This window comes from Myotis daubentonii, chromosome 18 (genome assembly GCF_963259705.1).
Source record: "Myotis daubentonii chromosome 18, mMyoDau2.1, whole genome shotgun sequence".
Lineage (NCBI taxonomy): Eukaryota > Metazoa > Chordata > Mammalia > Chiroptera > Vespertilionidae > Myotis > Myotis daubentonii.
Window position 1 is genome coordinate 5,344,233 of NC_081857.1, and position 26,332 is coordinate 5,370,564.

Consider the following 26,332-nt stretch of genomic DNA (forward strand, 5'->3'; position numbering starts at 1 on the left):
ACAGGGACCCTGCATCTACTCGAGACAGGCACTAGCCATGACTATAGAATGGAAGTCTGTTCTGTCCTCACTCAGCATTACCACAGTCCATACAGAAACAATTACTAAGTTAGCCAGTAAAGACAGACCAGGGCCATGCAGAATGAAGTGGTCTTGTGATCAGACCTCTGACCGCTTCCTGCGTTGTTAATCTCTCCCCTTCCCCTTAGCCTTCAGCAGCCCTGGGCTTGGTCCGAGGCCTTCTGCTGACTTCTAATTCACCCAGTCACTGATCACGAAGTACCATCCATACGCTGGTAAGTTACTATCTCCCTCAGCCTATTCCTGGGAGTTGCAGGCTCAGCTAGTCAACCAGCACCTCGACTCTGCCTTCTGCGTGCCCTGCAGGCACCGCAAACTAAACAAGCCCTAAACGTAACTTCTGAATCCCCCCAGTCTAGTCTCATGCCCCATGTCCCCATCATGTTAACTGATACGTGTCTATCCACCTAGAAGTCATTCCTCTTCCATGAAACCATCCACAAACCCTTTATGTCTAGTTCCAGAATCCGTCTCAACTCCGCCTTTATTCTTTAACCCAGCACCTGGTGTGCAGCCCTGACAACACTCCACATGCCAGCGTAGACTCAAAGCCCCCGTGGCAGGAGACCCGCGGTAGCCGGCTCGTCCCTGGCCAGCTCACCATTTCAGAGCTGTTCCCTAAGTCACTCTAAGGAGTGTGTGCCTGCAGTTGACATGCTGGTCCGAGTGTGGTCTGCGGGGCCCAGGCACTCAAATGTGCAACATGCCCTCAGCCCTTCGCCACCCTGATGGCCCTTCTCCAGTTGCCCACCCTCCAGCCCTCAGCTCCCAGCACAGCTCTGCAGCCAGCGCCCCACCCCGGGCACCCGCGGCACACTCTGAATTCTGAGGAACACTTCATACTGAACAACCGCTCACCTCAACCCCTGTCCTGTTGTGACAATGGACTTTGAGGTCAAGAGCTCTATGTATCCCCAGGAAGTTTCATCTCATATTTGACTCAAGATTTTTTAAAAAAGGTATCAGCACGGACTATCTACACACCTATCGTTTATTCACTCAGTCATCAACAGGTGTCCCTCCCAGTTTATGCCTTTAGTATGACAGCCTGTACCCTGTATGTCTACTCAGCTGTATTTTTAGGCAAACCATTGAAAAGGAGGCCCAGAAAACTACCCGTAACACGAAACCCTGCCCCGAAGAACGAATGAGAGCTGAATTACTTTATTAACCCAACAAATTCACTCAGTAAACGTGATGAGGCCCTACTATGCGCTGGAGAAGCATACAGCAGTGAACAAGACAGACAGGTTCCTGCCGATTACAGCGGGGGAGATGGAGGGCAATAAAATAATAATCATAGTAACAACAGCTAACATTTATTGAGCATTCTCTTTGTGCCAGGCATTATCCTAAGTACTTGACATGTTTATTCTTTTTTTTTTTTTTTTTTTTTTTTGGTTAATCCTCATCTGAGGATATTTTTTCCATTGCTTTTCAGAGAGAGTGGAAGGGAGAGAGGGAGGTGGAGGGAGCGAGAAACATCAGTGTGAGAGAGACACATTGACTGGCTGCCTCCCGCACACACCCTGACCGACCGGGGGTGGGGAAGGAACCCATGAACCAGGTACGTGCCCTTGACCAGGAATCCAACCCGAGGCCCTTCGGTGCGTAGGCCGGTGTTCCAACACTGAGCGACACCGGCCAGGGCAGCATTCTTCACACAAATCCGAGGGAAAGGCTGTCACTATCCCACCTTACAGGTTAAGTGTGCGGAGGCAGAGGAGTCAGCCACACCGGTCCTGGAGGCTGCAGCCTTGGCCTAGGAAACCTGACGTCAGAGGCCGTGTCTGAACCAGAGAAACATAAATCGGACAGGCACACAGACACAGAGAGATGGTCTCCCGAGGCAGGGTCGCCTTTAAGCTGCGGGGAGGGACAGGCAGGAGCCACACCTGCCGGTCTGAGAGCAGAGCGAGGGGCAGTGAGAGGGCTGAGCTGCAGAGGTGGGCGGGGCCTAGCTCAGGGCCTCGGGCACCAGGAACACTGGCCACTGGGCTGCAAGAGTCCACAGCTGTGAATAACCTAACGGATCGTGCACCCAGCCTGCGCATCACCATCTTGCCCATGAATGGTGTCCTCTCCTGAGCCCCACGCCATCGGAGGACGCCCCCCACACCAACACAGTGCCCTCCCCGTGGCCACCCTCAGGGGCACACGCAGGACGCAGAACCCATTTCATTCCATCTCGCGACAGTCTTGGCTGAGTCACAGCCTCTGGGACCCTGAGCTCCTGAGGGTTGCCCCAGTGCTGCAGGTCCCCGCCCCCTAGGGCCGCGCCACCATCGAGGAAAGAGCATCTAGGGCAGGGGTGGGCAACCTTTTTGTGAGTGCGTGCCAAAACCAGCAAAATCTCTGACTCAAAATTCTTCTGGTGCCAACCCTAATTTTTTGAGAACATGTTACGCCTACTTGATATCTCTTAAGGTGTACGTATGTGAAGAACCTTGAAGAAATAATAAAATTCATTCGACAAAAACACAGTCTATGATGATGAAAAACACACTTATTTTTTAATGTATACATGTACACTGATAGTCTGACAGAAAACGTTATGACTCCGTTTGATATTATCAGTGGGACTTTTGCTGCTGCATCACTGATGACAGAGATTTTACATCAGGTTTATATTTCGTGACCTTCAGAGATATGCACGAGCTACTACTTTCATCCGTCAGGCTACTCCTATTGTGAGACTTAACAAAATTCATCACTGAGAACAAAGATTCACAAGCGTATGTGGATGAAACCAAAACACTGGTCGGATCTAGGAAGGCAGGGAGAGTTAAGGCAGAGGCATAGAAACTGCTCTTCCCCTCTCTCGTCAATCCATGCCTATGGTCTTTAACTTGTTATGTAAAATTATTTACTTATCTAAGATGCACCTACACTGAATTTATCTGAAAAATAAAAGTCGATATTAAGAAAAAAATTGTAAATGGAAGATTATAAGAGAGGGTTTCACGTGCCAGCAAAAGTTACTGGCGTGCCATGTTTGGCACGTGTGCCAGGGGTTGCCCACCCCAATCTAGGGACACTTGGTCTAGAGTAACCACTCTCCCAGCTTCCCGACCCTCCGTCCCTCCCTCCTCCTCTCCACGAGGCCAGGGAAGGGTCTCACTCTGGCGTTCCTTGCTAACAGCGCCAGGGACTGCCCCTCACCTCCCAGAATCCCTGCTGGTTTGACCCCATCAGTCCTACTTACCCAAGTGTTACGCACCCGTCCCCTTAATTACCCCTCGTCAGCGCCCCGCTCAGCGGTCTGTGGCCTGCAAGCCCCGGCCGATTTCAGGAGGGGGCTCCCGGCGAGCCTTGGCACGAAGCACTGAGCGGGTTTGCTGCTATTTCACACTCCAGTTCCTTCCAAATTAACTCTCTGATGAATACGCTCCTTTGCAGCGATCCAGTGCGTCCATTTCCTCAGACCCTGCCTTTACCTCTGAGACTTTCATCTCTCTGGATCCTGGCCTCCGAGAAAAATGTCCTGCTTTCCAACCAACATAAACAGCTACCACCTGGCTGCTGCCCCCGCACACGCCTTCACTGGCTTCCGGCCGTGCCTTTGATTCCCAAGCGCACACTCACCTTCTCTAACAACCTGCACCCTGGCTGGGCGGCTCAGTTGGTTAGAGCATCGCCCCGATACGCCGAGGTTGTGGGTTCGACCCCCGGTCAGGGCACATACAGCAATCAGCCAATGGATGCATGAATGAGTGGGACAACAATCGATGCTTCTCTCTCCCCGCCCCTCTGTAAAGTCAGTAAATGAATAAAAATGAAATCTGCACCAAAAGGAGCAACTCGAACTGAGTCCAAGTTTGAGCCCCACAGACATGAAGATGGTGATTCGAAGTCTATCTGAGCAGCTTCCACGTTCCGGGCCCTCAGGCCTGCAGAGCGCACCCTCCGCCCCCGCCCCCACTCCCAGCTCAGTGCACAGATGGACAGACCTGCCATGGTGGGTGAGCTGCCAAGGTGGCAGGGCCCGGGACAGTGGTCACCCTGGGATTCAAACCCCTGGCTCTTCCCACAGGTGGGTTAAGCCCCCCTGAAACAATACCAGGACCTCACCCCGAGGGCCGCCCTCCAGGACGGGGACCACGCCCAGCTGCCTCGGACCACAGGAGCCACGGAGGCCTTCCTGACAGTGCATGAGCAATGCCTGCGTGCGCAGCGCTTTGCGTATTCCGCAGTGCTGCACCTACCTCGCCTAGCGACCCGGCGATTCTGGGAGGGAGGCACTGCGTTACCCCGTTTTACAAGAAGATAACAGGCTTGTTAGCAGGAATTAACACACTTTCCCAAAGTCACACAGGGGCAGGACTTGACCTGATTGACTAAGACCAGTTCTCTCTCAAGTTCTCAGACATTAGTTTGGATCTTTACTTCAAAAATTAAGATTGTGGGCCATGCTATGCTCCCCGCCCCCCTTTCAGGGAACTGTGCATTTCAAAAGCCAGGCAGGGAGAAAGGGGACCTGGGAAGGCCAGCTTTTCACGGGTGTTTTCAGCTCCCTCCACCCACCCGTAAGCAGGTTCCCAGAGGCTGGCAGGGTGGACGGGAGGGTTGGGACTGCCGGCCAGTCCCTGTGGCCACCAGGGTCTGGACAGAGCACACAGCCCTCTCCTCAGAGAACTCCCAGCCAGCCAAAGGGACACAGTGCACTGCAGTGCTGGCCCGAAGCTGAAGAATGACACTTCCCGGGCATAGAGTAAGCAGAGCAGTCTCTCTGATGAGTGGTGATGAGCGGTGCCCCAGAGCATCCCAGCTGAGGAGAAGGGGTGCCATGTGCGACTTGCAAAGACCTGAGTTCCTTACCACAGATACACATAGGGCACATGCCAGGCCTGGTGCCTGAGGACGGGATGGGACCCCCCTCGCTCTCCAGGTGGGCCCGTCACAGTGGGACCTGCTACACGGAACTGCTGAAGGGCAGGGCGTGAGCGCAGAGCTCCGTGAGCAGGTCCTCGGGCAGGTCTGCCAGGTGAGTCCTGATGGTGTCACCTACCCAGCAAGCCAGCGATGCCAGGGACACCCAGGGACTCCCCCGGGAGGCCTTTACTGTGCCACCAAGGGTGCCGCCCTCCGGAAATTAACGTGATCGTAGCAGCACTCATGGAAAGCATGGAGAGGGAGCGTCAAGGCCAGGGCACGTTAGGAGTCTCTGAAGTGCTTCCCACGTCCATCCTCAGGTCAGGTCAGGCAGGCAAAAGCCAGCCTCCTATTTCATGGTCGGGAAAGCAGAAGCTCAGAGAGGGTGCGTGACGCGCCCACAGTCACACAGCCGGTGGGCGGCAGAGCCGGGTTCCCACACACAGGGCCACCCCCTCAGCAAGGGCATGCAGAGAGGGTGCTGCTGCCCCGGAGGCCGGCCTCCCTGGGGTCCACACCAGCTGGGAGACGGGTCCCAGCTACACATCTGTGGGCAAAAACAGCAAAAGGGCAAAAGGACACCCGAAAGCCCTAAGGCTGACTCAATCCTCACAACCCCAACCAGCAGGCAGAAGGACCTCCATTACATGAGGGGAAACAGGCTCAGAACCACTGCCCAGGTCAGAGAAAGTCTAGTGTCGGAATGTGAACCCCACAGAGCCAGGTGTTTACTCCACGCTGCCCCCTGCTGGTGAGAGGGAGCAAGTGCACAGAGCCACCTCGTAGAAAAGTTCAGAATCCATCCCATACATGTTTGTTGAGTCCACTGCGTGCCAAGTCTGCATTGGCTCTAAAACACAGTAGCAGACAAGACGGACAGGTCCCCGCCCCCCTGAGAGACAAACAGAAACAGGGAGGCATCAAGATGAGCAGGACTTAGAGGGCGAAGGGAGGGCGTGAGGGGTCTGGGGACGAAGGCATGTGAGAGGCCAGGTTTTTCTTAAAACAGTTCAGTCTGGCCAAAGGGGATGAGTGAGAGGTGTGAGGCTGGAGAAATAAGCAGGAAGCAGGTCTCAGAGGGTGACAGAAGGCAAGGAAGGGTGTAACCCGTTAGGAAGTCATTATCTAACCTGGGAGAGTAGTGCTGAGGGCGTACGTCCATTCATTCAACAAATGCTTGAGCACTTGCATGCACCACAAACTATTTTATTTTTCCTTTTTAAGTTAGATGATGAACTTAGCAATTTTAGATACTCCTTAAAGAACAAGACTCTTTTAAATGTTTTTATTGATTTTAGAGGGAGAGGGAGAAAGAAACATTGACATGAGATACATTGATTGGTTGCCTTCCATTGAACCCACAACCTGGGCATGTGCCCTGACCGGGAGTTGAACCGGTGAACTTTAGGTGCGTGGGACGATGCTCAGCCAACTGAGCCACACGGGCCAGGGCCAGGAACTACTCTTGATGTGGGGACACATCGGTGAAAGGTGAAGTGGGTCTTCGTGGAGCTCACAGTCTAGTTAGAGATAAATAAGTCGCCCATGTGTAATGTCAAGCACTGGTAAAACCACGGTGGGAAAGAGGACAAGGTGCAGGGTTTGCTAGGGCTGCCGTAGCAAAACACTACAGACCAGGAGGCTCACACAACAGAAATGCATGTCCATATAGTTCTGGGGGCCAGGGGGCCAGGATCCTGGTGTCAGCAGGGTTGGGTTTCTTCTGAGCCTTTCTGGGCTTGCAGACGGCCACTTCTCCTGTGTCTTCACCTGGTCTTCCCTCCGTGCCTAACCTCCTCTTCTTATAAGGTCACCAATCATATTGGGTTAGGGTCCACCCACATGACCTCTTATTACCTTAATTACCTCTCTCAACGCCCTTTCTCCAGTCACATCTGAGATACTGGGGGTTAGGACTTCAATGTAAGAATTTTGAGGGGACATGATTCAGCCCATAACAAGAGGATAGAAGCCTGGAGACAGAGAGAGGGGAAGGGTCTGAAATATTTTTTTTTATGTTTTTTTATATATTTTATTGATTATTTTTTTTTTTACAGAGAGGAAGGGAGAGGGATAGAGAGTCAGAAACATCGATGAGAGAGAAACATCGATCACTGCCTCCTGCACACCTCCCACTGGGGATGTGCCCGCAACCCAGGTACATGCCCTTGACCGGAATCGAACCTGGGACCTTTCAGTCCACAGGCTGACGCTCTATCCACTGAGCCAAACCGGTTTCGGCAGGGTCTGAAATATTTTATGTAGGATAATACGGGAGGGCCTCTGATTTGAGACCTGAGTGATGGGAGGGAGCCAACCATACAAAGGTCTAGGTCTAGGTCCTAGGTCTAGACTCTAGCAGCACATTCCAGGGAGAGGAAACAGCTTAGGCAAAGATCCCAGTGAGGACAGGACGTGGGGTTACATGACATACAGGACAGGAGAAGGCGAGGGTGGCCGAGCGCAGTGAGAGGAGAGGTGAGGGTGTGCCGGGACGTGGGGCCCACTGTGATGACTGTCTCTGTGACGTGGGAAGCCAGGAGAGAGTTTTGAGCAGGAGACTGATGTGATCTGACTGTGTGTAAAAGCAATGCCCATGATGAGAATAAAAGGGGGAGAGGGACAGGGCAGAGACAGGACTTTGCAGTAAGTCCAGGTGAGAGACAAGGCTGGGACCAGACAGTAGCGAGGGAAGTCCTGAGAAGTGGTCAATTCTGGATGCAGTTTGAAGAGACACAACAGGATTTACTGATGGATTAGATGTAAGAGAAGAGGAATCAAGGGAAATTCCAAGCAACTGGGTGGAAGTGGTGCCATCTGCCTAGAGGAGCCGCCTGTGGGAGAGGTTATATGTAAGGAAGTAAGAATTGAAAGTTGATTGTGGACAATGGAAAGTCTAATACATATTAAATATCTTACATATTCATGTAGTGATAGTGAGTACACACCTGGAAATGCGAATTCAGGGGGAAAGTTCAGATTTAAGAGGTAAATTTAGGAGGCACTGTATAAATGAGATCACTGGGGATGAGTGTAGGAGAAAAGGACTGAGCCCTGAGACACCCCAACACTTACAGATGACAAAAAGGTAGACTCAGCAAAAATCTGAGAAGTTGAGAGCTGGAGGAACTCCACGGAGTATTTGTCATGGCAGCCAAACGACAAAATAGTCCAAGGCTGCTGACGAGAGCCTGAGAAAGAGGACGGGCCACGGGCCACTGGAGTGAGCACTCAGAGGTCACCGATGACTTTGACGAGAGCCGTTTGCACGGATGTGGAAGGAGTGGGCACCTGATCACAGCTGGCTCAGGATGAGTCAGAGGCGGCAAGTATGAAGAACTCCTTTGAGAGGTGTTGTTGTAAAGGGGAGAGAAAAAACAGCACAGCTCCAAGACGTGGAAAAAAATTTAACAGAAAATTGTGCAGCACATTTGTATGCTACTGGCAATAACTGACAGGAAGAGACAATCAACCACGCAGAACATGAATGCAGGAGCCAGTGTAAAGCTGGAGGGCTGGCCCTGGGTAGGAGGGATGGTTCCTTCTCAGTAACAGGAAGGCCTCTGGCCACCAACACCAATGGGTTAGCAGCTTTGGTGGTGGTCGTGGTGCGGAGACCACAGATCTCTTCTGATTGCTTTTACTTTCCTATAGTTATTATCAGAGTGAGGACGGGGAGGAGATATTGAAGGTCAAGGACGAAGAGATGGGAATAGATTCAGGAAATAAACGAGGTAGGACAGACCTGAACTGATTAAAACAGAGGAACCCGTCAGAATAAGGGGACAAGGAGAGGCTTCTGGCTGAGCAACTGAGTGGATGGTGGAGGCGAGGTTCGTTCAGAAAGGGGAGCCTGTGACGCGGGTTTAGTAGGAGAGGGAGGTTGGATTCTGGCATGGAAAATGTTGTGCCTTTGGTACCTCCACGTGGACAGGAGTGTCTGCAGTCGGAAGAGAAGCCTGAGCTGAGAAGTAGACCTGGGGGTGTCAACATAGAGGCGGGTGGGAGTGGAGAGGCTTTGTGACTGCTTTCCTCTGAGCGGTAAAGGGATTGGTTGTTTGAAGCACATTCTGAGGAAGAATGAGAACATGGACAAGGGAATGGGGGACTGACAGGTACCTTGGGCGCCGAGTTAAGGGGGGAGCTCCATGTTGAGTGGATCCAGCCTCCACTGTGGAGCCCTGGTCCTCCCTCAGGAGCTCCAGCCCCAGAGCCAAGCCTCCCAGCACCCCCTGCGGGGTCTCCAGCGCGTGGCTCCATCTTCCTGCCCGGCAGTGCCCGACCTTCAGCTAACCTTTTGCTACACAGCCTCTCCGCCTTGCTCACCTAAGAACGCCCACTCGCCCTCTCTGCCCCTGGGCCAGGGGTTTCTTCTTTGAACCCAAACGGCTCCTGATATGCCTCACCACAGACTGAAGCGCTGTGCTGCCACCACGGTTTACGTACCTGCCCCTCCCCTGGACTGACAACCTGCGGCCGGAAACTTCTCGCCTTTACAGTGACCACGTCTTAGGAGGTGCTCAAGGGCGATTTGTGAAGCGGAGACAAGAAAAAAGAACGGAAGTCCAAAGCCACGAACTTCCACAGGGTCACAACGTCCCGGCCAAGGTCACAGGCAGACGCTGTGGACGTGGGACTCGAGCCACAGTCCAGGAAATGACCCTTGGTCTCAACATCACACTGCTCCTCCTTTCAGGAAGTGACCTTGCTGTCACCCACAGGAAGGAAACACCTGACCCTACGTTAAAGCACATGAACTCCTTTTTTCCTGTTTTTTGTTAATCTTCATCTGAGGATATTTTTTTCCATTGCTTTTCAGAGGAGTGGGAGGGAAGGAGGGTGTCGGGGAGGGAGGGAGGGAGAAAGAGAGAAACATCGATGTGAGAGAGACATGTCAATTGGTTGCCTCCTGCACACCGTCCAACCGGGGGCGGGGAGCGAACCCAAAACTGAGATACATGTGCTTGACAGGGAATTGAACCCACAACCCCACTGCTCCAGCCATGGCAAAGCACATTCAGCCTTGCTCCTGCCTTTCCCAAACACAACAGACAGGCACTGTGTAGGGCATTTTATTTCAAATCAATACATCCGCGTGGATAAGCAGTCACTCTCCATTTCCAAGTTCCGTCACCCGGGCTTGAGAGCAGAGTGTGTGGTATTTCTCTGGGCTTAAGGTGTAAACTGATAAGGTGTTCAAGAACTTGTCCAGCGGACAGAGCGGGTCCGGGCAGCCTCGCGGCACCTGCTCCTGTGGGAGAGAGGCGCTCAGCAAGGCCAGGCCGCGCCCGGAGCTCTGTATGCACGGACGTGGCAGCGGGCAGACGGCTCCTCCGCCAGCCTCCGAGTCACTCGACAACCGTGTGGGACTGACTGGGAGGACACGGGCAAGTCAGGCCGGGCTGGGGGGGCTCTCGGCCTCATCCCTGGGCTGCTCCAGCCTCTGCCCCCACAGCCACCTGCCAAGGCCCCGAGCGAGCGCTGACAGCACGCCCCTCCGACACCGTCACTAGCTTTCAGAACAAGCTCTCAGTGAGGACTTTACATCCCGCAGGCATGCTGGGAGGAGGGGGCCTGTTCCCGGAAGGGTCTGGAACAGGACTGGGATGAGGCCACGCTCCAGCCTGCCCTACAGGCCAGGTCCGCCCGTCCCGCGCCACAGCCACAAGTCGCCTGGCATGACAGAGAGCCGAGGTACCAGTGAGGTTCCACTGGGCCCGAGGAGGGAGGCCCGGTGCTGGAAGCAGGCGGCTGGGGCGGGGGAGGTGCCCAGCCATCCCCACCCGCCCCGGGGTCTTACCTCCCCGTGGTAATAGAGCTGCACAAACCACTCCTGGGATTCCCGGTGCCGGTAGAGTTCCATGGTCACGTCAGCAGCAAACGGCGGCCATTTGTGGTCAAAAATCCCCAGGGCCAGCAGGAGAGGCAGGAGGGTCACATCGTGAGCCGCGTAGAGGTACAGCTTTCTGCAACGGGGAACAGTTCTCCACTCGTCTTCTCTCGGGACCGGAGGCCAGGGCACGGCCTGCCTTCTCCAGGCAGGAACGCTGGCCTCCGAAAGCAGGGGCGTCTGGGAACCAGTGAGCCAGGCTGGGAGCCCCTCTAAGCGGAGGGTGGGAGGGGCCTCGTTCCCACTGCTGCCTCCCTGAAGCAGGGGCCCCGCTGGGTGGCTCTCTGGCTTCCTCCTGCCACGGGCTCCACGCCCACCCACCCACCCACTCCTCCCCGGTGACTTTCAAAGACGACACTGAGCATGTGTGCCCGGGGCCCTTCCTCTCCTCTCCCGGGAGCCCGCCCGCCTACGCCAACGTCCCTCTTCCTCAGCCGTGTGATGAGCTTAGGAGAGCAAGGCTTCTCCTAGTTGGGGAAGCTTGCAATTTGGGGGAATTAAGTTCATTTCAAAGGAATATTAATGCACCTGCTTGGCCCTCGACACATTCTCCAAATGGCTTTGATTAGTAATAAAGTTGCTACTTCAAGCCACATCTATCTGACCCTTAAATCTATCTCTTGGGAAAGATCAAGGATTTCATTTGTTGAGCCCCAAACCAGAGGACTAGCACTGGGTGCTGAAGTCTTCTACAGATACAAGGCCCGGGCAAAGCAGCAAAGGCTGCAGGAAACGCAGGGCCATCTCGGTGCTGTGACGGACGGGGAGGGGCAGGCCCACAACCTGCTATTGTAAATCTTGGCCCAAGTTCCTGATGTTCCTGCTTGAACTCACTGTCCCCTGCCTTTCCCCTGGGATCCTTTTAAATGCAGACTCTGACTCAGTAGGTGAGGCGGGCCCGAGAAGCTAACAAGCCCAGACGATGGCAAAGCTGTTCACCCGCAGACCACACCTGGCTCAGCAAGCGCACGGGACACTCAGCGTTCCACAGTGTGGCCCCTTCCTGGGCTCCCCGCTGCACCCGTGGTGGTGGGGGGCTCGCGAGCCACGGCCACCATTTTAAACTGCCACGCGGTGTCATACCCTTCCATACTCAGTGAAGGTACGCAAACGAAACCATCTATTAACCAGTTATCTTTGTTCTGGGCTATTATAATACAAACCAGTGATATCATAATGAGCTACTCTGTTTGACATGTTCAATTAGTAAAAAAATAGAAAAATTAATTGAGGGTTCTTTAGCTAAAATTAAAATTTCAAACCATGACAGGATGGGTGTAGCAGGAAGAAAGGTGAAGATGTGAATGTTGCTGGGACTTGTGGCCTCTTGAACATCCACCGTCAGTCCCTGACAGCCTGGTTCTTGCCCCCCTGAGACCCGGGTGCCCTCCCTCCGGGCAGAGGCCCCCACCGCCCTCAGCTGCGAGCTGAGCTGCTGTGCGTACCTGTGGCTGCCGGGGGGCGTGGCTGGGTCCACGGCCGTCAGCAGGTTGCGCTCCAGGAGGTGGAGAAACGGTCCTACCGCCATCTGAAGACTTTCCCTGTGGCCAGGAAACAACACGAGGCACTCAGCACGGGAACGCAGGCCGGTGCTGCCCCCGCGGACCTCACTGGCCGAGTCAGACAGCACGAGGGACAGAGACAGGCCGGGGGGAGAGAGCGGCGCAGCCGCGAGTTTGAGGGTTCTCTGTGCACAAACACTCCCAACAACAGAAGCCCAGGACACAGACCTGGCATACACACAGCTGGAAGGGAGGGCAGAGGGGCAGGGCAGGCAGGCCCTCAGGAATAAAGGACAAAACTGGCCAGGGCAGGGCTCCCAGAGGCCCGAGAAAAGCAATCTGATGGAGCCACATCCTAGCCAGGTCCCTCGTGCAGCCTCCCGAGAGCAGCCCGCAGCACCTTCCTCATTTAGAGCTGGTTTAACAGGTCAGTGGTCGTGTTCTCGTGCTCATGGGGCTGGTGCTGTGGCTCCACCAGTCATTCCCAGGCTGGTCACAAAGCGGTAAAACGGGCCAGTACGCGGCCAAAGGACAGTTTTGGTGCCTCTCTCTTTTTATCAAAGGGAAAAAGCACCTCTCCCAGAACCCAATCACTGGCAAAAGCGAATGGAGCTGCCGCGATTGGCTTCGCCCAATTCTTATGCATGTGACGGGGTAAATGGCCACCTTCATAAATCAAGGAACGTTAAAGCAGGAGATGAGCAGGCAACCAGTCCGGTATGTAACACACTTTCCAGAAAGTGTGTGGCGGCCAGGCCACGTTGGATGGCACTGTGAGGGTGTGGACACATCACTCATGAAACCGGACTAACGGGACTCAAAGGAGAAAGGACCAGGTCTGACTTAAAATGCTTCACAGCAGGAGAAAGCAAACTGCGGCTGCTGGTCAAATCCAGCCCACCTCCTGTTCGTGTGGACAAAACTTCATCGTGCCCTTTGTCTGCATGTCGCCCTTGGCTGCCTTCACACTTCATGGGCAGAGGCGAGTAGTTGCAGCAGATAAAGCATAAGCCACAAAGCCTAACATATTTACGACGTGTGTGTGTGTGTGTGTGTGTGTGCGCGCGTGTGCGTGTGCGCGCACGCACATGCGTGTGTATTGGTGGAGGGAGGGCACTTCAGGAACAGATGCGGAAGGGCGAGCAGGGGGGCAGCAAGCCGCGAGGTGTGGCCGGGGCCTTCGGGGGCTCCGTGTGAGCGAGGAAGGGGACACAGACCAGAGTGGGAGGAAGTGGCAGAGGCTCTCATTCCTGTGCAAATCCTCGAAATGTCAGCTGCTTGCTTCCTCCCACTGTCTTCCCAGGGCTGCTCCTCCATTTCCCATCGCCTCCTCTACCAAGTCACCTACGCTGCGTGCAAACGGGACGTGCTCCACCAGTCACAAGAGCGTGCTTGCTGCCATGTGGCCACAGAGCTGTCCACTCTGCCAGTCGGGAAGCAGGCCTCCCGACAGAGCCCGAAGCATCAGTGACATGGGGAACACGGGCTGGGAGTGGAAGGGCTGGGCCCACGGCCGGCTCTGCCCCTCGCCGAGCCCAGTTCCTCCAACTATGAAGCCAGGACTTGGGCCCCATCTCACAGCGAGAACCTGAAGATTATTTGTGAACTGTGAGGTGATGAATGAAGTAGCAATAATTACTCTTACTTCGGCGCCTGCACCTCAAGTCCTTGGAAACTCACAGCAAAAGGAGTGTCAGTGAATAAGGAAGCTCAGTCAGGAGGTGGCTCCCGATTCTGGGTGACAGTGAACAGAGCGCGAGGTGCCCAGCCCCAGCTCCGCTGCGGGGGAGCCTCGCGGAGAGCCTGCACAAGGGGGTGGTCTCCGCCAGGGCACAGGGCGCCCGCAGGCAGGTGTGAGCTGTCCGACGAGCCCCCCCCACACACGGGAGGCTGACCACGCGTGACTTCACTTGGCAGCTGGAGAGGCCTCACCTGTCTCCACTTTGCATGTACAAGGCTGTGTCCACGGCTCTCTGTTCAATGATCCGTGCGCTTCTCCTCAGCGCTGGGCAGCTCAGGAGGCCGTGCACCTGAAGGGCCGCGGGTACGGGCTTAGAGAGACGCGCTTCTCACTCACTGAGCCTGGCAGCTGGCAGCTTCCACGGAGCCTCCAGGGCCCGGGGAGGGCCTTTGGGGGAGAGGCCTTTGCAGCTCAGAAAGCTGGGTGCTCAAGGTCCCACGGAAGCTATGCCTAGAGATCTGAAGGCCCGGGAAAAAACTGTATTTCCTCCCTTTCTGACGGCTCCCCATTTACTCCAAAATGAAAAAGATTGGTATTTTTTTTAACTGTAAAAGAAAAAAATGGTGAATAAAATACAAGGCAAGTAATTCATGGCCTTCATTTTCCCCAAAATGATTTCCAGAAAGAATGGCATATAAAAACTTCACAAACGCTTGTCTTAAAACCTCGCACCCATCTCCCACCCGAGCGCCAGGTGTATTTCCGGCTCCAGGGCACCATCATCTTCACCAGAGAAGGAAGACCGGGCTACACGGCCGGGGGGCCTGACGTCTGAATCTGAGAAGCACTTGCCAGTGGGCGGTGTTCAGTGTTGATTAGAGAAGAAATCCTATGGCTCAGGAAGTCGGGGCAAACAGACTTCAAGATGAACCAGCTTTCCTCACTGCAGGCTGCCCAGAGTCTTTAATATGCTGATGTGCATACACACTCTTCAAAAACAGGTCCGATACACAGGGACGCCAAAACGTATAGACAAGGATCCTTCCTTCCCACCACCCACCCCGCCCTGCGCATCACAGCGCACGCACATCACGGGTATTCTGGGGAACCTGCTTCCGGAAACGGATCTAGTTAAACGTCCGTGCTCCTGCATGAGTCCCCTTGATGGTCCCCTGCCCTCACAGCTGCCTGCAAACCAGAGGCCTCCACCCACTCCCCTCCACCCAGTTCCCGCTCAGGGGCCAGGCCATCGGTGCCCACTCCAGACTCGCCCACCCGCAGGCAAGGACAGGCATCCTACCTGCTCAGCAGCCATGTTGTCAAAGAGCATGAAGAAGTCCACTCCATCACCATCGGCAATGCCCATCCCCTCCTTCACCTTTTCCAAATCCTCCGAGATTCCTGGCTGCAGAGAGGCAGCCTGCCTCCGGCCTCTGCCAAAACATAACAAGTGTTCCCTACACTGTACAGTGACTAACAGTTTACAAAGCATATGCAATCCATCACTGGAACCTCATTCAAGCCTCAGCCACTCATAGGGTTAGCTGTCATTAGCCCCATGATACAGATGAGCAAGCTAAGGCTCTATGAGGTCAAAAATGACTTGTGAAAGTTAGCAAGCACCAGGGCTAGAAGAAAAGCCTGGATTTTCCAAATCCCACTCTAGCATTTTCTTTTATTATACCCTAAACGATGCAAGCATAGCCCCGGTCTGCCTGAAAACAGCGTTCTTTTCTCCTGTGAAACACATACTTTATCCTCTCAGGACAGCCCAGCAATTCCTTGATGGCGCTGAGAAGTGCCATCAGCCCAAACCTACCTATCCCACAGGGTGGCACGCTGGTAAGAGAAGGAAGTCTGTGTCTTCTGCCTGCCCACCTGGATTTGCAGTTTGATAACTGGCTCGATCATTTTTTATTAACCTGTTAGTTTCTTCACCTGCCCCATCTGAGAGCTCCATTACTGAGAATAATGCCACGGAGATGGCGAAGGCCCACCCATGGCCCATGTACCATCTCTAGCCCAGCACGTGGCTTTTCCAGGCTGCCTGCCCCTTCACTATGCGTCTACCACGTGAGCAAGTGCATCTTCACTTCCTGGGCAGCAGCATCGCACCTGCGTGTAAGCCATCCCCCTCCTCCACCAGCAGGAGCCGGCAGGCCCTCAGTCCTGTGGAGTCCTGCAGGAAACGCAGGAAAGGCTGCCGGCCCCCAGTGTGAGCGGCCCCCAGGGTGAGCAGGCGCGGGCAGCTACCTGGTTCTCTCCCGCAGGCTCCAGCAGCTCTGGTAGTTGGGGTACAGGACTTCAGAGCTCGCCTCGTCAGTGTGGATGACGACGGGTCCTGGAGGAAGGGGGGCACAGGCAGGAAGAGGCTTCAGCGTGCTCCTCCCGGCTTCTCCTCCCCTTCTTCTCTGTCTACACAGACAGAGCCGCTCCAGCAGGCGGGCCATCGAGGTCACTCCCGAAGGACAGTGAGAGCCTTCACAGGCCCAGGCCTTGCCCACAGGAGCGCCCCTATGGTCTGACCATGGAGAAGGCAACAGCCTTGTTCGGTCTGGCACAACCCGTCTTATTGGGCCACATACAGACTGTGTTCCCTCCCACCGACGCTCAGAGACCTCTCACACCTCCGCACGCTCCGCTCTGCGCCAGACCTGGCCGGGGCCTGCGGCAGCTGCCCGGTCTGCAGAGCTCAAGCCTGACCTCTGATGGTCCAAGCTCCCACCAGCAGCTCTTTGGAATTGGCTGAGGCCACCCTGTGGAGTGATTAGGTGAGTCTAGGCCCCAAAGAACTATTACTCCCAAATCAGTGATCGTCAGGCCCCGGGACTTGGAAAGCAGGCTGTGCTAACTGGACTGGAATGTCAGTTCAGACACACTTCGCTGGGCAAACGACCCGCGGCTCTCCAGGGGCACCGGCCTTAGAGCACGAAGGTGAGGGGTGTGGGCTCTGCAACCGTCCGCCGGGCCTGAATCCCGCTCCGCCACCCACCAGCTTTGTGTCCCTGGGAAAGTCATGTCGCCTCTCTGGGCCTTAGTTCTCTCACCTGCGAACTGATGACAACGGTACCTACCTCACAGGGTGATTATAAGAATTAAGCGAGTTCATTAATGCCAAGCTCTTAAAGTTTGGTGCATATAAGTCCTTTAAATGTTAGAATAATAACTGTAATTTAAACCTTTAATATAACATGATAATTTTTATCTGGAATCCGGTATTGGGGTCTGGAAATTGGGCCTCCAATTTATGATCAATGAGGCACATCTGGGTTGACACTCAAATATACGTTGACTGAATGGCTGACCACATGGACAGACCAGTGACCTCAGGCGTCTCCCTCAGCCTGATGCCCTGGCCACACACAACCCTCTGGGGTTTCTCTCAGTATTTACTCCTGAAACAACATCCCGGAGTTGCACCACTTCTATCCATCGTAACACCTTGCAGGGTTCTCTGGTCTATTCAGCTCCCTTGATATGGTCAAGGTACGAGAGAGGTACGGCGTGGCTGTGACAGAGTCCAGTGGGAGTCCCACGGTAGCTGGGTCCCAGCAGGGAGCAGCCACACCAGAGGCTGAGGACACAGTCCTTCCTTGCTGAGAGCGGGGCAGCCTCCATGGGCCCTGTCTGCAGACCAGCCTGCCACCAAGAAACAGCTTTCCCACCGCAGCCATACTTCTGTCTACGAGAAGAGGATGCTGCCTTTCAGAAGCGGAGCGAGTGAAGAGCTGTCGGGAGGCCAGGCTCTGCGGGCTGTTCCTAAGCTCAGGGGCTCCGGGCAGTAAGGGCAGCCCATCCTGCCTGCTGTGTGTTCCTCAGACACATGCCATTTGTGGCCGCCAGCCAACCTCAGCCAGAAGCAGCAGCACCACCAACCCGCTGGGAGCACGGCCAGCCTCCTCGGGCCTGGAGGTTTCCACCGTTTTATCTATATTTTTACAAGCCTGGAGGACATGTTACATCTACTTGAGATACCGCTAAAGCAGCTGCACAAAAGAACCAGAGCCTTTGGCTTACGGCACTACTGTCGGATTTTAATATGAGTGAGGTCGTGCTGCGCTGAAACCCACACCAGCCATGAAACGTACATTTGAATCAACTGTACATGACGAAATGCAGTGTCGTTTGGTAGGCAGAACCCTCAGTACATGGAGCCCTGAGGGAAACGACAGATGCGGCCTCGGTGGGGAAAGGGCTGGGAACCGCTCGCTGCGATCACTCAGTGGCTGAATGTGTCAACACCCAAACTCCGTCGACTTTCTCACCAGGAAAGGCGGGCGAGTGCAGGTGCTACTCCCTGGGTCGCGCCGTGGCTGACCACCGGGCCAGAGCGGCACAGGCGTCGGTCCCAGCCAGGGCCCCTCCTTCCTTTCAGCAGGGTCTCCCCTAAGCAAGAAGCCCCACACGACTCCCAGGACCTGCCGGCTGCCTCCTCAGCTTGTGCAGAAGGTGGAGAGGAGTCAGCAGGCAGAGCCCCATCGGAGCAGCTGGCTCACTCTGCAGCCATGGAGGTGGGCAGGCCAGGCGGGAGCCATTCCAGAAGGGCCACTGGAGCAGGTACGCCATGGAAGCCACGCGTGCAGGGGAGGCCAGGGGAGCAGGCACCAGGGAAGGGGAGGGGGGGCCCTTTGGGATAAAGAAGAAAGACGTTTAGACTCTAATCCGAACCTTCTTTCTGACACTGGAAAAGCCCAGCCAGCAAGCACCGCGTCGACTCCAGGTTCCGATGCATGTTAGTGGAGCGAACACTGGAAAAAACAAAAAGGTAGCGGCACTCAAAAAGGGAAGATTAATTACTTACACGCTACCTAGTTCCAAGAGCTCCGGCTGGAAGAACTCTTCTCTCTCTGGGGGATGGCTGCCCAAGGCGCCCCAGAGCCAATGGGTGTGACGGCCAATGGCCACCTTCCACAGGATTCTGTTTTATGAGGGACGGCCCGAACCACCTCGGGCCAGATGGGAACCAGGGGCGGCAGGACCGGCTTCCTCCTGCCCCAGACCTTATGCTCCCGCGACCTCCGTTTTCCAAGTGACTCACAAGATCTCGCGTGGGTTGAAGGTTGGCGAAAGGAAGGGGATGTCCTCCACGTAGTTCCTCCTCAGCCTCTCCCCCAGGGCAAACATCTGCCGCATGCCCACACTGGTCAGCTGCCCAGCAAACATGCCCCCCTGAGGGGGGGAGAAACGGGGAGAAGAGGGAGAGCACCTGTCAGCCCCTGCCCAGCCCCGGGAGGCCCTCTGAGCTTTCAGTGGGCTCCCGGAGCAGGCGGCGTGCTCACCTTCAGGACGGTCCCCCGGTACTGAGAGTCAAATGGAGAAGGTGGTTTCGGGCCACCAGCCAGATTGGTGACGGTGTAATCAAACCGGGTTTGCGGTGGGACTTCCAGTAGCTGGGGACTCCACTCTGCCTGTTGTAATCACACACAGAGACACACACCGAAAAGAGCCATTGTTCAGAAGGTTCTTGGAACTTCCAGCATTAACATCCGCAGCGCTTGGCACACTCGGCTGGAACCACACTGACACGAGGCCTGCAGCTTTCCCGTGGGAGAGAAGGGAAGAAACGCTGGCTCTTGCTCCAGTTAAAGGAAGAGAAGGCCGGGGTTCCTCCAGGTGTCCTTAGTCCGCGCCCGTCATTGCCACACTAGTCATCACTGGTAAGAGGCTGCCCTGGCACTAAATCCCGACTGCAGTAAAGCGAGAAGGGGCCAGAATGCCCGGCACACAAACACTTGGTGAATGAATGAATGAATCAATGAATGAATATGATCTCAGTGACCATATACCTGTAAGAATCGGTAAGGAATCAGCCTGCAGGTGTCTATGGCCCTCCCTTAAGGACTCTACTTAATGTCCCTGTAACCACCCCATACTTCCCTTCCTTTCATCCGATTTCTCAAACAAGCCGCTGCCCTCTTATGAAACCTCCACCCCTTCACCATCTTCCTTCACTGCTTGCAATCTGGCTCCCGCTCCAACGGTGCTGTGATGGTTTCCAGAACATCACATGCTCTGACCATGCCCAGCTATGACCATGGCCCCAAACTCAAATCTCTGACTCTCCTCACTGACCCACCATGCCTGTTGGTCGCTAGCTAGGTCACTCCAATGTCCTTCTTCCATCTCACTGTTAGAGTACAACCTCACCCCAAGGCATAAGCCTCCCGGTTCCTCCCCCGCACCCGCAACCCATCCTTCCAGAACCGCCTGCTGACCACCTTTATCACACCAGTAGCTTCTCCTAATGTTTCACAAGAGAAGTGCCTGGCCTTCTGTGCCCTGGTCCAGCCCCGAACCCAGCTGTACTGCCTCCGCCTCTCTCCTCCCCTCCCAGCCAGACCATGCCCACTGCTCCCCTGTATCTCTTCTCAGCTCACATCGCTGCTCGGCCTTTTGGCTAAGATCAGGTGTAGTATCTTCTCAGCTCACTTCCCTACTTGCTCAGAGGGACTCCTGTCCCCACTGCCCATCCAACTTCTCTCAGGTTCAGTGATAACTCAAGTCTTACTTCCCATCAGTGACTACTCCAGCTTCCAGTGATGGTCTTACCTGAACTACTACAGCACTTCCAATCAAAAGAACAATATTTACCTCAATTTCCCACTACTTTGTTTTATTTTAAAACTAACATTTGAAAACCTATTATGTCCCATACTAGAGGCCCAATGCACGAAATTCGTGCAGGAGTAGGCCTTCCTTCCCCCGGCTGCCGGCACCGGCTTCCCTCTAGCACCCGGGCCCCGGGCTTCCCTTGCAGCCCCGGCTTCGTCTGGAAGGTCGTCTGGTCTAATTAGCATATTAAGCTTTTATTACTACAGATGATTATACTTATCTGGACCCCCTCCCAGAAATATCCCAGGGGAGTGCCACTGGGAGTCCCAGGTTCTCTTAGTGCAGGAGAAGCTCTCCATTCTTCCAGAAGGCATGGCCTCAGTCCCACCTGCACCTCCTCTCCAACACCAGCCTCTTCCCCTGCTGGTGCTGCAGCAACCGACATCAGAAGGTGGGGTGTTCAGAGCGGAGACCTTCTTTAATCACTGCTCCATCTTTGATGGCACCCAAGTTCTGATGTTATCACTTTCCTGCATAAAACCCGTCAAGGGCTCACAGGGCGTGGCAGCCCCTGCCCCTCTCTCTTCCCCCTGCCCTACACGGTGCTTCTCAAGCCACACAACCTTGTTCTATGGCACCATTCTCACACCTGTTGGCCTTTCAGCCTCATGTTTCTTCTACCTAGAATTTCTTTTCTCTTTCATCTGGAAAGACTTCTGCTCATTCCAGAAGACAGCGTAAACATTCCCGGAAGCTATGACCATGGCCCCTGGCTCCCACAGAGGCCTCGATGGCTTTTTTTGGTGGCTTCTACCCAACAGTATGAGAAGAGCTCCTTTTCCAGACTGTCCTACTCAGTGGATTTAGCTTCCTCAGACCAGAGACTGGGTCGTCTACAACCTCTGCATTTCGGGTGCCCAACAAAGGGCCTGGCACCCAATAGGTACAATGAATAGCTCCAGCAATCCTCTGGCTCCTGTGGAAGATACCAAGATTGAGATAACAATCTTGTGTGCTTTTGGCATTTTCAGGTTAGCAGAGACAGCAAGCCATGAATGTAAGTGATAGCAGCACTAAAATAGAAATCACGTGCTACCAGAAACCAAAGGAAGGCCACAGTAGTTCAAAGGCAAGACAGGCCTGCTCTTCTGGGCCGGGGATTCTGGAAAAGTTTCATGGAAAGAATGGCATCTGAAATGAATAGGATTTAGACAAGCAAAGATCTGGACCTGAGAGTACAAAGTGGGTAAGAGGAGAGAATAGTATTGAGAATTCAAGAATACAGGTGGGGGGGAAAGTAGGTTTACAGCTGTTCATCTATAATAATAAAAGGGTAATATGCTAATTATACGGGATGTCATTCCGGACATCCTTCTGAAGAAGCCAGGGCCAGAGAGAAGCCAGCCCGGGTCCCGGGTGCCTGCTGGCGGCTGGAGGAGGGAAGCCGGTGCCAGCAGCTGGGGGAAGGAAGGCCTACTCTTGCACGAATTTTCGTGCATTGAGCCTCTAGTATGGAAAATAATACAATAACTAATAAATAATAATGCTAGGATAAACTGTATTTCATGTACTCACAACTGTAAATCTACTTTTGCCCCACTCTGAACACAGAAAGCTTGAGCAATCGTGAAGAATGTATATAGGAAAGAAGTAGTTCGATTTGCCTCAACCTGGGAGCAGTTTTCAAACTTCTTAGAGTAAATGCCAAATAGAGTTTAACTTTAGATTGTGTATGTAAAGGCAAAAACTGGAATTTCCCTAGTTGAAGCAGGAGTGGGAACCCAGAGCCCCAGCCACTCAGCATCCCCCTTGCCCACAGGCTCCCTAAAAAAGTTTGGAAGCCAGAGGTATAGATCACACTGAAATGGGAAGACTGGATGCGGAAAAGCCAGCTTCAAGATGTCTGCAACACAGTAGATGGAGCTTAAGGCCACATCCAAGGCAGCAGGAATAGAAGGAGTTGGTATAAGACATGTGAGTCAAACTTGGCAAGTGAGTAGTTAAAAGGTTTATTTGGGAGTTATGTTGGTGGGTAAACAAGGAAGAATAAATAAAAATTACTTTGATTTTGAGCCTGGGTGTCTAAGGTGACAAGGGTAATGGAAGTTACCAATGTCTGAACTCCATCTGAGCTAATCACAGCCAGATCTCCTAGGGTCGGAGCCTCAACTTTTTGAATGTTTAGTCCAGACCCTTCTAAAGCTTCACCAGAGAAGCTTATGCCATGCCTGGGTGCTCTAGGCCAGCGGTCGCCAACCTTTCGGACCTCACAGACCACCACTGGTCTGCGGACCACCAGTTGGCGACCGCTGCTCTAGGCCAATTAAATCCGAATCTTTGGGAGAGAACCCAGGCATCAGTATTTTTTAAAGCTCCTAATTGAGTCCAATGTGCCCTAGGTTAAGAACCACTGCTCCAGAGGAATGGCTAAACTGACGAGCACATCCTTCATGCAATGCTTCCTGAAAACCCTTCGCTTAGCTGAGCTGTGGATAGGTATTAAGCAACAATAAGACTAAATTATGCTTCCCTGCTCATTTACATTATCAAGTAAATATAGATCCAAATGCCTCAATCAACAGTGGAGCTGAGATAGGTTGAATTTTATAAAACCTGAGGAACCTGCCTGAATTGGAGGCCACTTTGCCACCATCTGGAGGGGAGCTGAGGGAAACCTGAAAGCAGGGGCAAATTTATCTTTTGAACATGTATTTGGATCTAAACTAATCAACGGAGGGGGGGGCGGGGGGGGGGGAGGCCAATCAAGTTCCAGAGTTTTATTTCCGGAGCAGAGCTAAAGGAAGACAAGTTAAGTCACAACCATTCAAGCCACAAGAAAACAACCCAATTATACATCTAGTTTTACACAGTGCCACTTTCTGAGGACTTCTGAGATAGCCGAAGTGACTTGTCACATATTTATCTACAAACCAGTCAGAAATCTGGAAACATCTACCAAGGCAATTTTAGTTTTAGAACTGTTGCCAAGTAGCCCCTTTGTCTATAATTAATAGTAGAACCAGGAAGATTAGAAAATCCCAGTAACGACTTCTAATAATCTGAATCTTGAAAAGAAAACCTGAGAGAAGAGCTCCAAAAACAAGTGATAGCAGGCCAATGACACTGGCTCGTAGCTCAGATAGAGTTAGTTCCACTCCCCACTTGTGTGCACAAGACTTCCTATGAGATAACCCACGATCTTTAGTGCATCTGCCTAAAGCCTGGAGAATGTGAGCAGGTAGGAGAGGTGACTGCCTTTCCTAACTGGAAAGTGAGGCCATGGACTCGGATGTTCCATTATTCCGTGGCTATACAGACAGAAGACGGATGAAGCTGGCATTCTTCCTGAGCTACAACTGCAACATAAAGGCAAAAGATACCCAACACACCCACCCTGGCTCAGGAGAAACCCTTAAAAAAAAAAAAAATTTTAGGTTCTCCAGGGAGTACATTACTGTACACACTAAATCCAGGCCTAGACATTCAGACTTTTGTTCTCTGCTACTACTCATAACTTTGTCTTTAATACGAGTCCTCTATTCCTATATGTTACTTTCCAGTTTTTCTGTACCAAGAATCAATGAATAAGGGAGAGTGCAAAGAGATGGGCTATGTGCAAAATCATAAGGAACATGTAGTGACCTAAATACAAAGGCAAAGGAAGGGACTGAAAAAGAAAGAAAGGGGGAGAGAGGAAGGAGGGGAGGAAGGAATGGAGGGGGTAAGAAAAGAAATTCCAGCTCCAGAAAGGGGAAAGCCACAGCGAAAGGCTAACTAGAAACCCGGCAGGAGAAGGAAGTGCCACCCAAGATTTACAAATGTGGGAGGTGCTGTAAAGGTTGGACGTCCTCGGTGGCCAGCTTGAGAACTGGTTTTCAGTGCACAATGTGAGGACACAGCCCGAAGGGTTTCTGGAAAGCGACTCTGAAGAGCCTGCCACCAGGCTGGGACATCCACTGACCTGGAGGACTGACAGTGCGCAAGCCTCCACAGGTGAGAGAGAGAGCCAGCGCCTGAGGAGTTCAGGCTGCATATTCTCTTGCACTGAAAGCCAGTCCTTCCGTCACAGGCCCGCCTGCCATGAGAGGTCAGACACCTTCGCTGGCTCTCCCCAAGAAATCAATCCAGAAAAGGTGGTTATTTAAAAAGCTAATTATTTGTGCTTTAATCATAGTTTTCCCGACCAGGTATATTTTAAGACTTTAGAACCACAAGAGTCGCCAATTTTTAACTTTTTTCCTACCTCAAATCCCCTCCCAATAGGTTTACCCGCAGAAACCCCAACTAGAAAAGAACCCCAAGATACTGCACTTGTTACCAAAAAGCCATCAGGGAAATCTCCTGCGAACCCTGAGCAAGCTGTCCCCAAATCAGTGACTTCTGTTCCCCACTTTGATCGCGGTTAGGGTGGTTCCTGTCACAAAGGTTGCTGCAACTCTTTGACAACTTCCAAAAAAAACGGTCACACGGAAATGCACTACACCTTTGTACTTGAGGTCACACAAATATTTGTTAGAAATGCAGGATCTCAGGCCCCAGCCTCCCCTGCTGGATCAGAATCTGCATTTTAACGAGATAAATCCCGAGGCGTTTATAGGCCCCAGAAGCAGCGCTTGGGCACAGCCGTCAGGGGCGCACGGGAAGTTGCACAGCCGCAGCCCGGGGAGCCCTAGGGGTGCAGCGGTGGCGGGCCAGGGGGTGACCTGACGCCTGCTCTCTTTCCTTCGTCCGGACCGAGTCCGAACCCGGCTCCGAGAGGATAAAATTCCAAAGGTGTGTGCTCCCCAGACGGCGCCTGGCCCGCCTCCGTAGGGCCCCCGCCGGGCGCACCGCTTACCTGCTCCTCCACCGGGAGCGGCTTGAGCGGGCTCCGCGCCCCGTGTCGGAACACCACCTGCACCATCTTCAGCTCCAACAGGCTCCGGTCCACGGGGTGCTGGCCGTCCGGCCCTCGCAGCTCGGCCAGGGCCGCGCGCCGCTGGTGGACCCAGTACGCCAGCGAGGCCAGGACGCCCGCGGGCGCCCACCTGCGCACCCTGAACACCCGGGTGACCATGGCGAAGCCCCTCCGCTGCCCTCGGAAGGCGGCGGCCGGGGGCGCACACGACTCGCGGGCTTCGGGGCTCAGCGGCCGCCCCCTAGTTCTCGGGGAGCGGCGGGCGCGCACATCCAGCCCCCCAATTTGGGACCGCTGCGGCTCCGAGACCTGGGCCCCCGTGGGGGGGGGGGTGGTAAGGAGCAGGTGGGAGAGGAGGGCTCCCTGGGAGTTTTAACCCGCGTGGGGCCGGCCGCTCCAGGTGCAGCCTGGGGCGGGGGGCGCTCCGTTCCCAATCTTTCGCCTCTCGGAACCTTAAACTTATATTCCAACCTGGGCCTCCCGCACTCTGGAAGGGCCCGGAACCAGCCTGAGTTCCTCGGCGACAGCGACCCCCCAACAGACGGCTGGGTTCCACTTTTCTACAAGCACCCCGCACCCACCGCCGTCCGCAGCCCGGACCCGCTCCCCGCGACGCCGCGCGGAGGAGCACGGGAGAACCAGTTCCGCGGCGACGCCCGTCCCGCAGTCGAGCTGTGAGAACTACAACTCCCACAAGGCTGCGCGCGAAGGGCCTCGCCCCCTCCCGGCTGGTACTTGTCCGCTCCGGGACTGGTGGCCGCTGCCCTGGGAGTGAATCCGCTAGTTTGCCAGGCGGGTAGAGTAGGAATGGAGGGAAGTGATAGAACTGGGTGTGGAGGGCAGTATTTTGGGTCTAG

The 26,332-nt window shown here is 54.1% G+C and overlaps 1 protein-coding gene across 1 annotated transcript; it reads right to left on the reverse strand.

Annotated features, from left to right (window-relative positions):
• Window positions 1-10,009: 10,009 nt before the first annotated feature.
• Window positions 10,010-26,130, reverse strand: ACP6 (acid phosphatase 6, lysophosphatidic). The gene is made up of 10 exons (XM_059674925.1): window positions 25,416-26,130; window positions 19,306-19,434; window positions 19,065-19,195; window positions 18,695-18,774; window positions 16,280-16,367; window positions 15,327-15,459; window positions 14,278-14,375; window positions 12,289-12,384; window positions 10,754-10,919; window positions 10,010-10,204 (listed from the first exon to the last, which is right to left on the reverse strand). Exons 1-10 carry the CDS (start codon window positions 25,632-25,634, stop codon window positions 10,061-10,063), a joined length of 1,284 nt encoding a protein of 427 aa, XP_059530908.1. The 5' UTR covers window positions 25,635-26,130; the 3' UTR covers window positions 10,010-10,060.
• Between the last annotated feature and the right edge of the window lie 202 nt (window positions 26,131-26,332).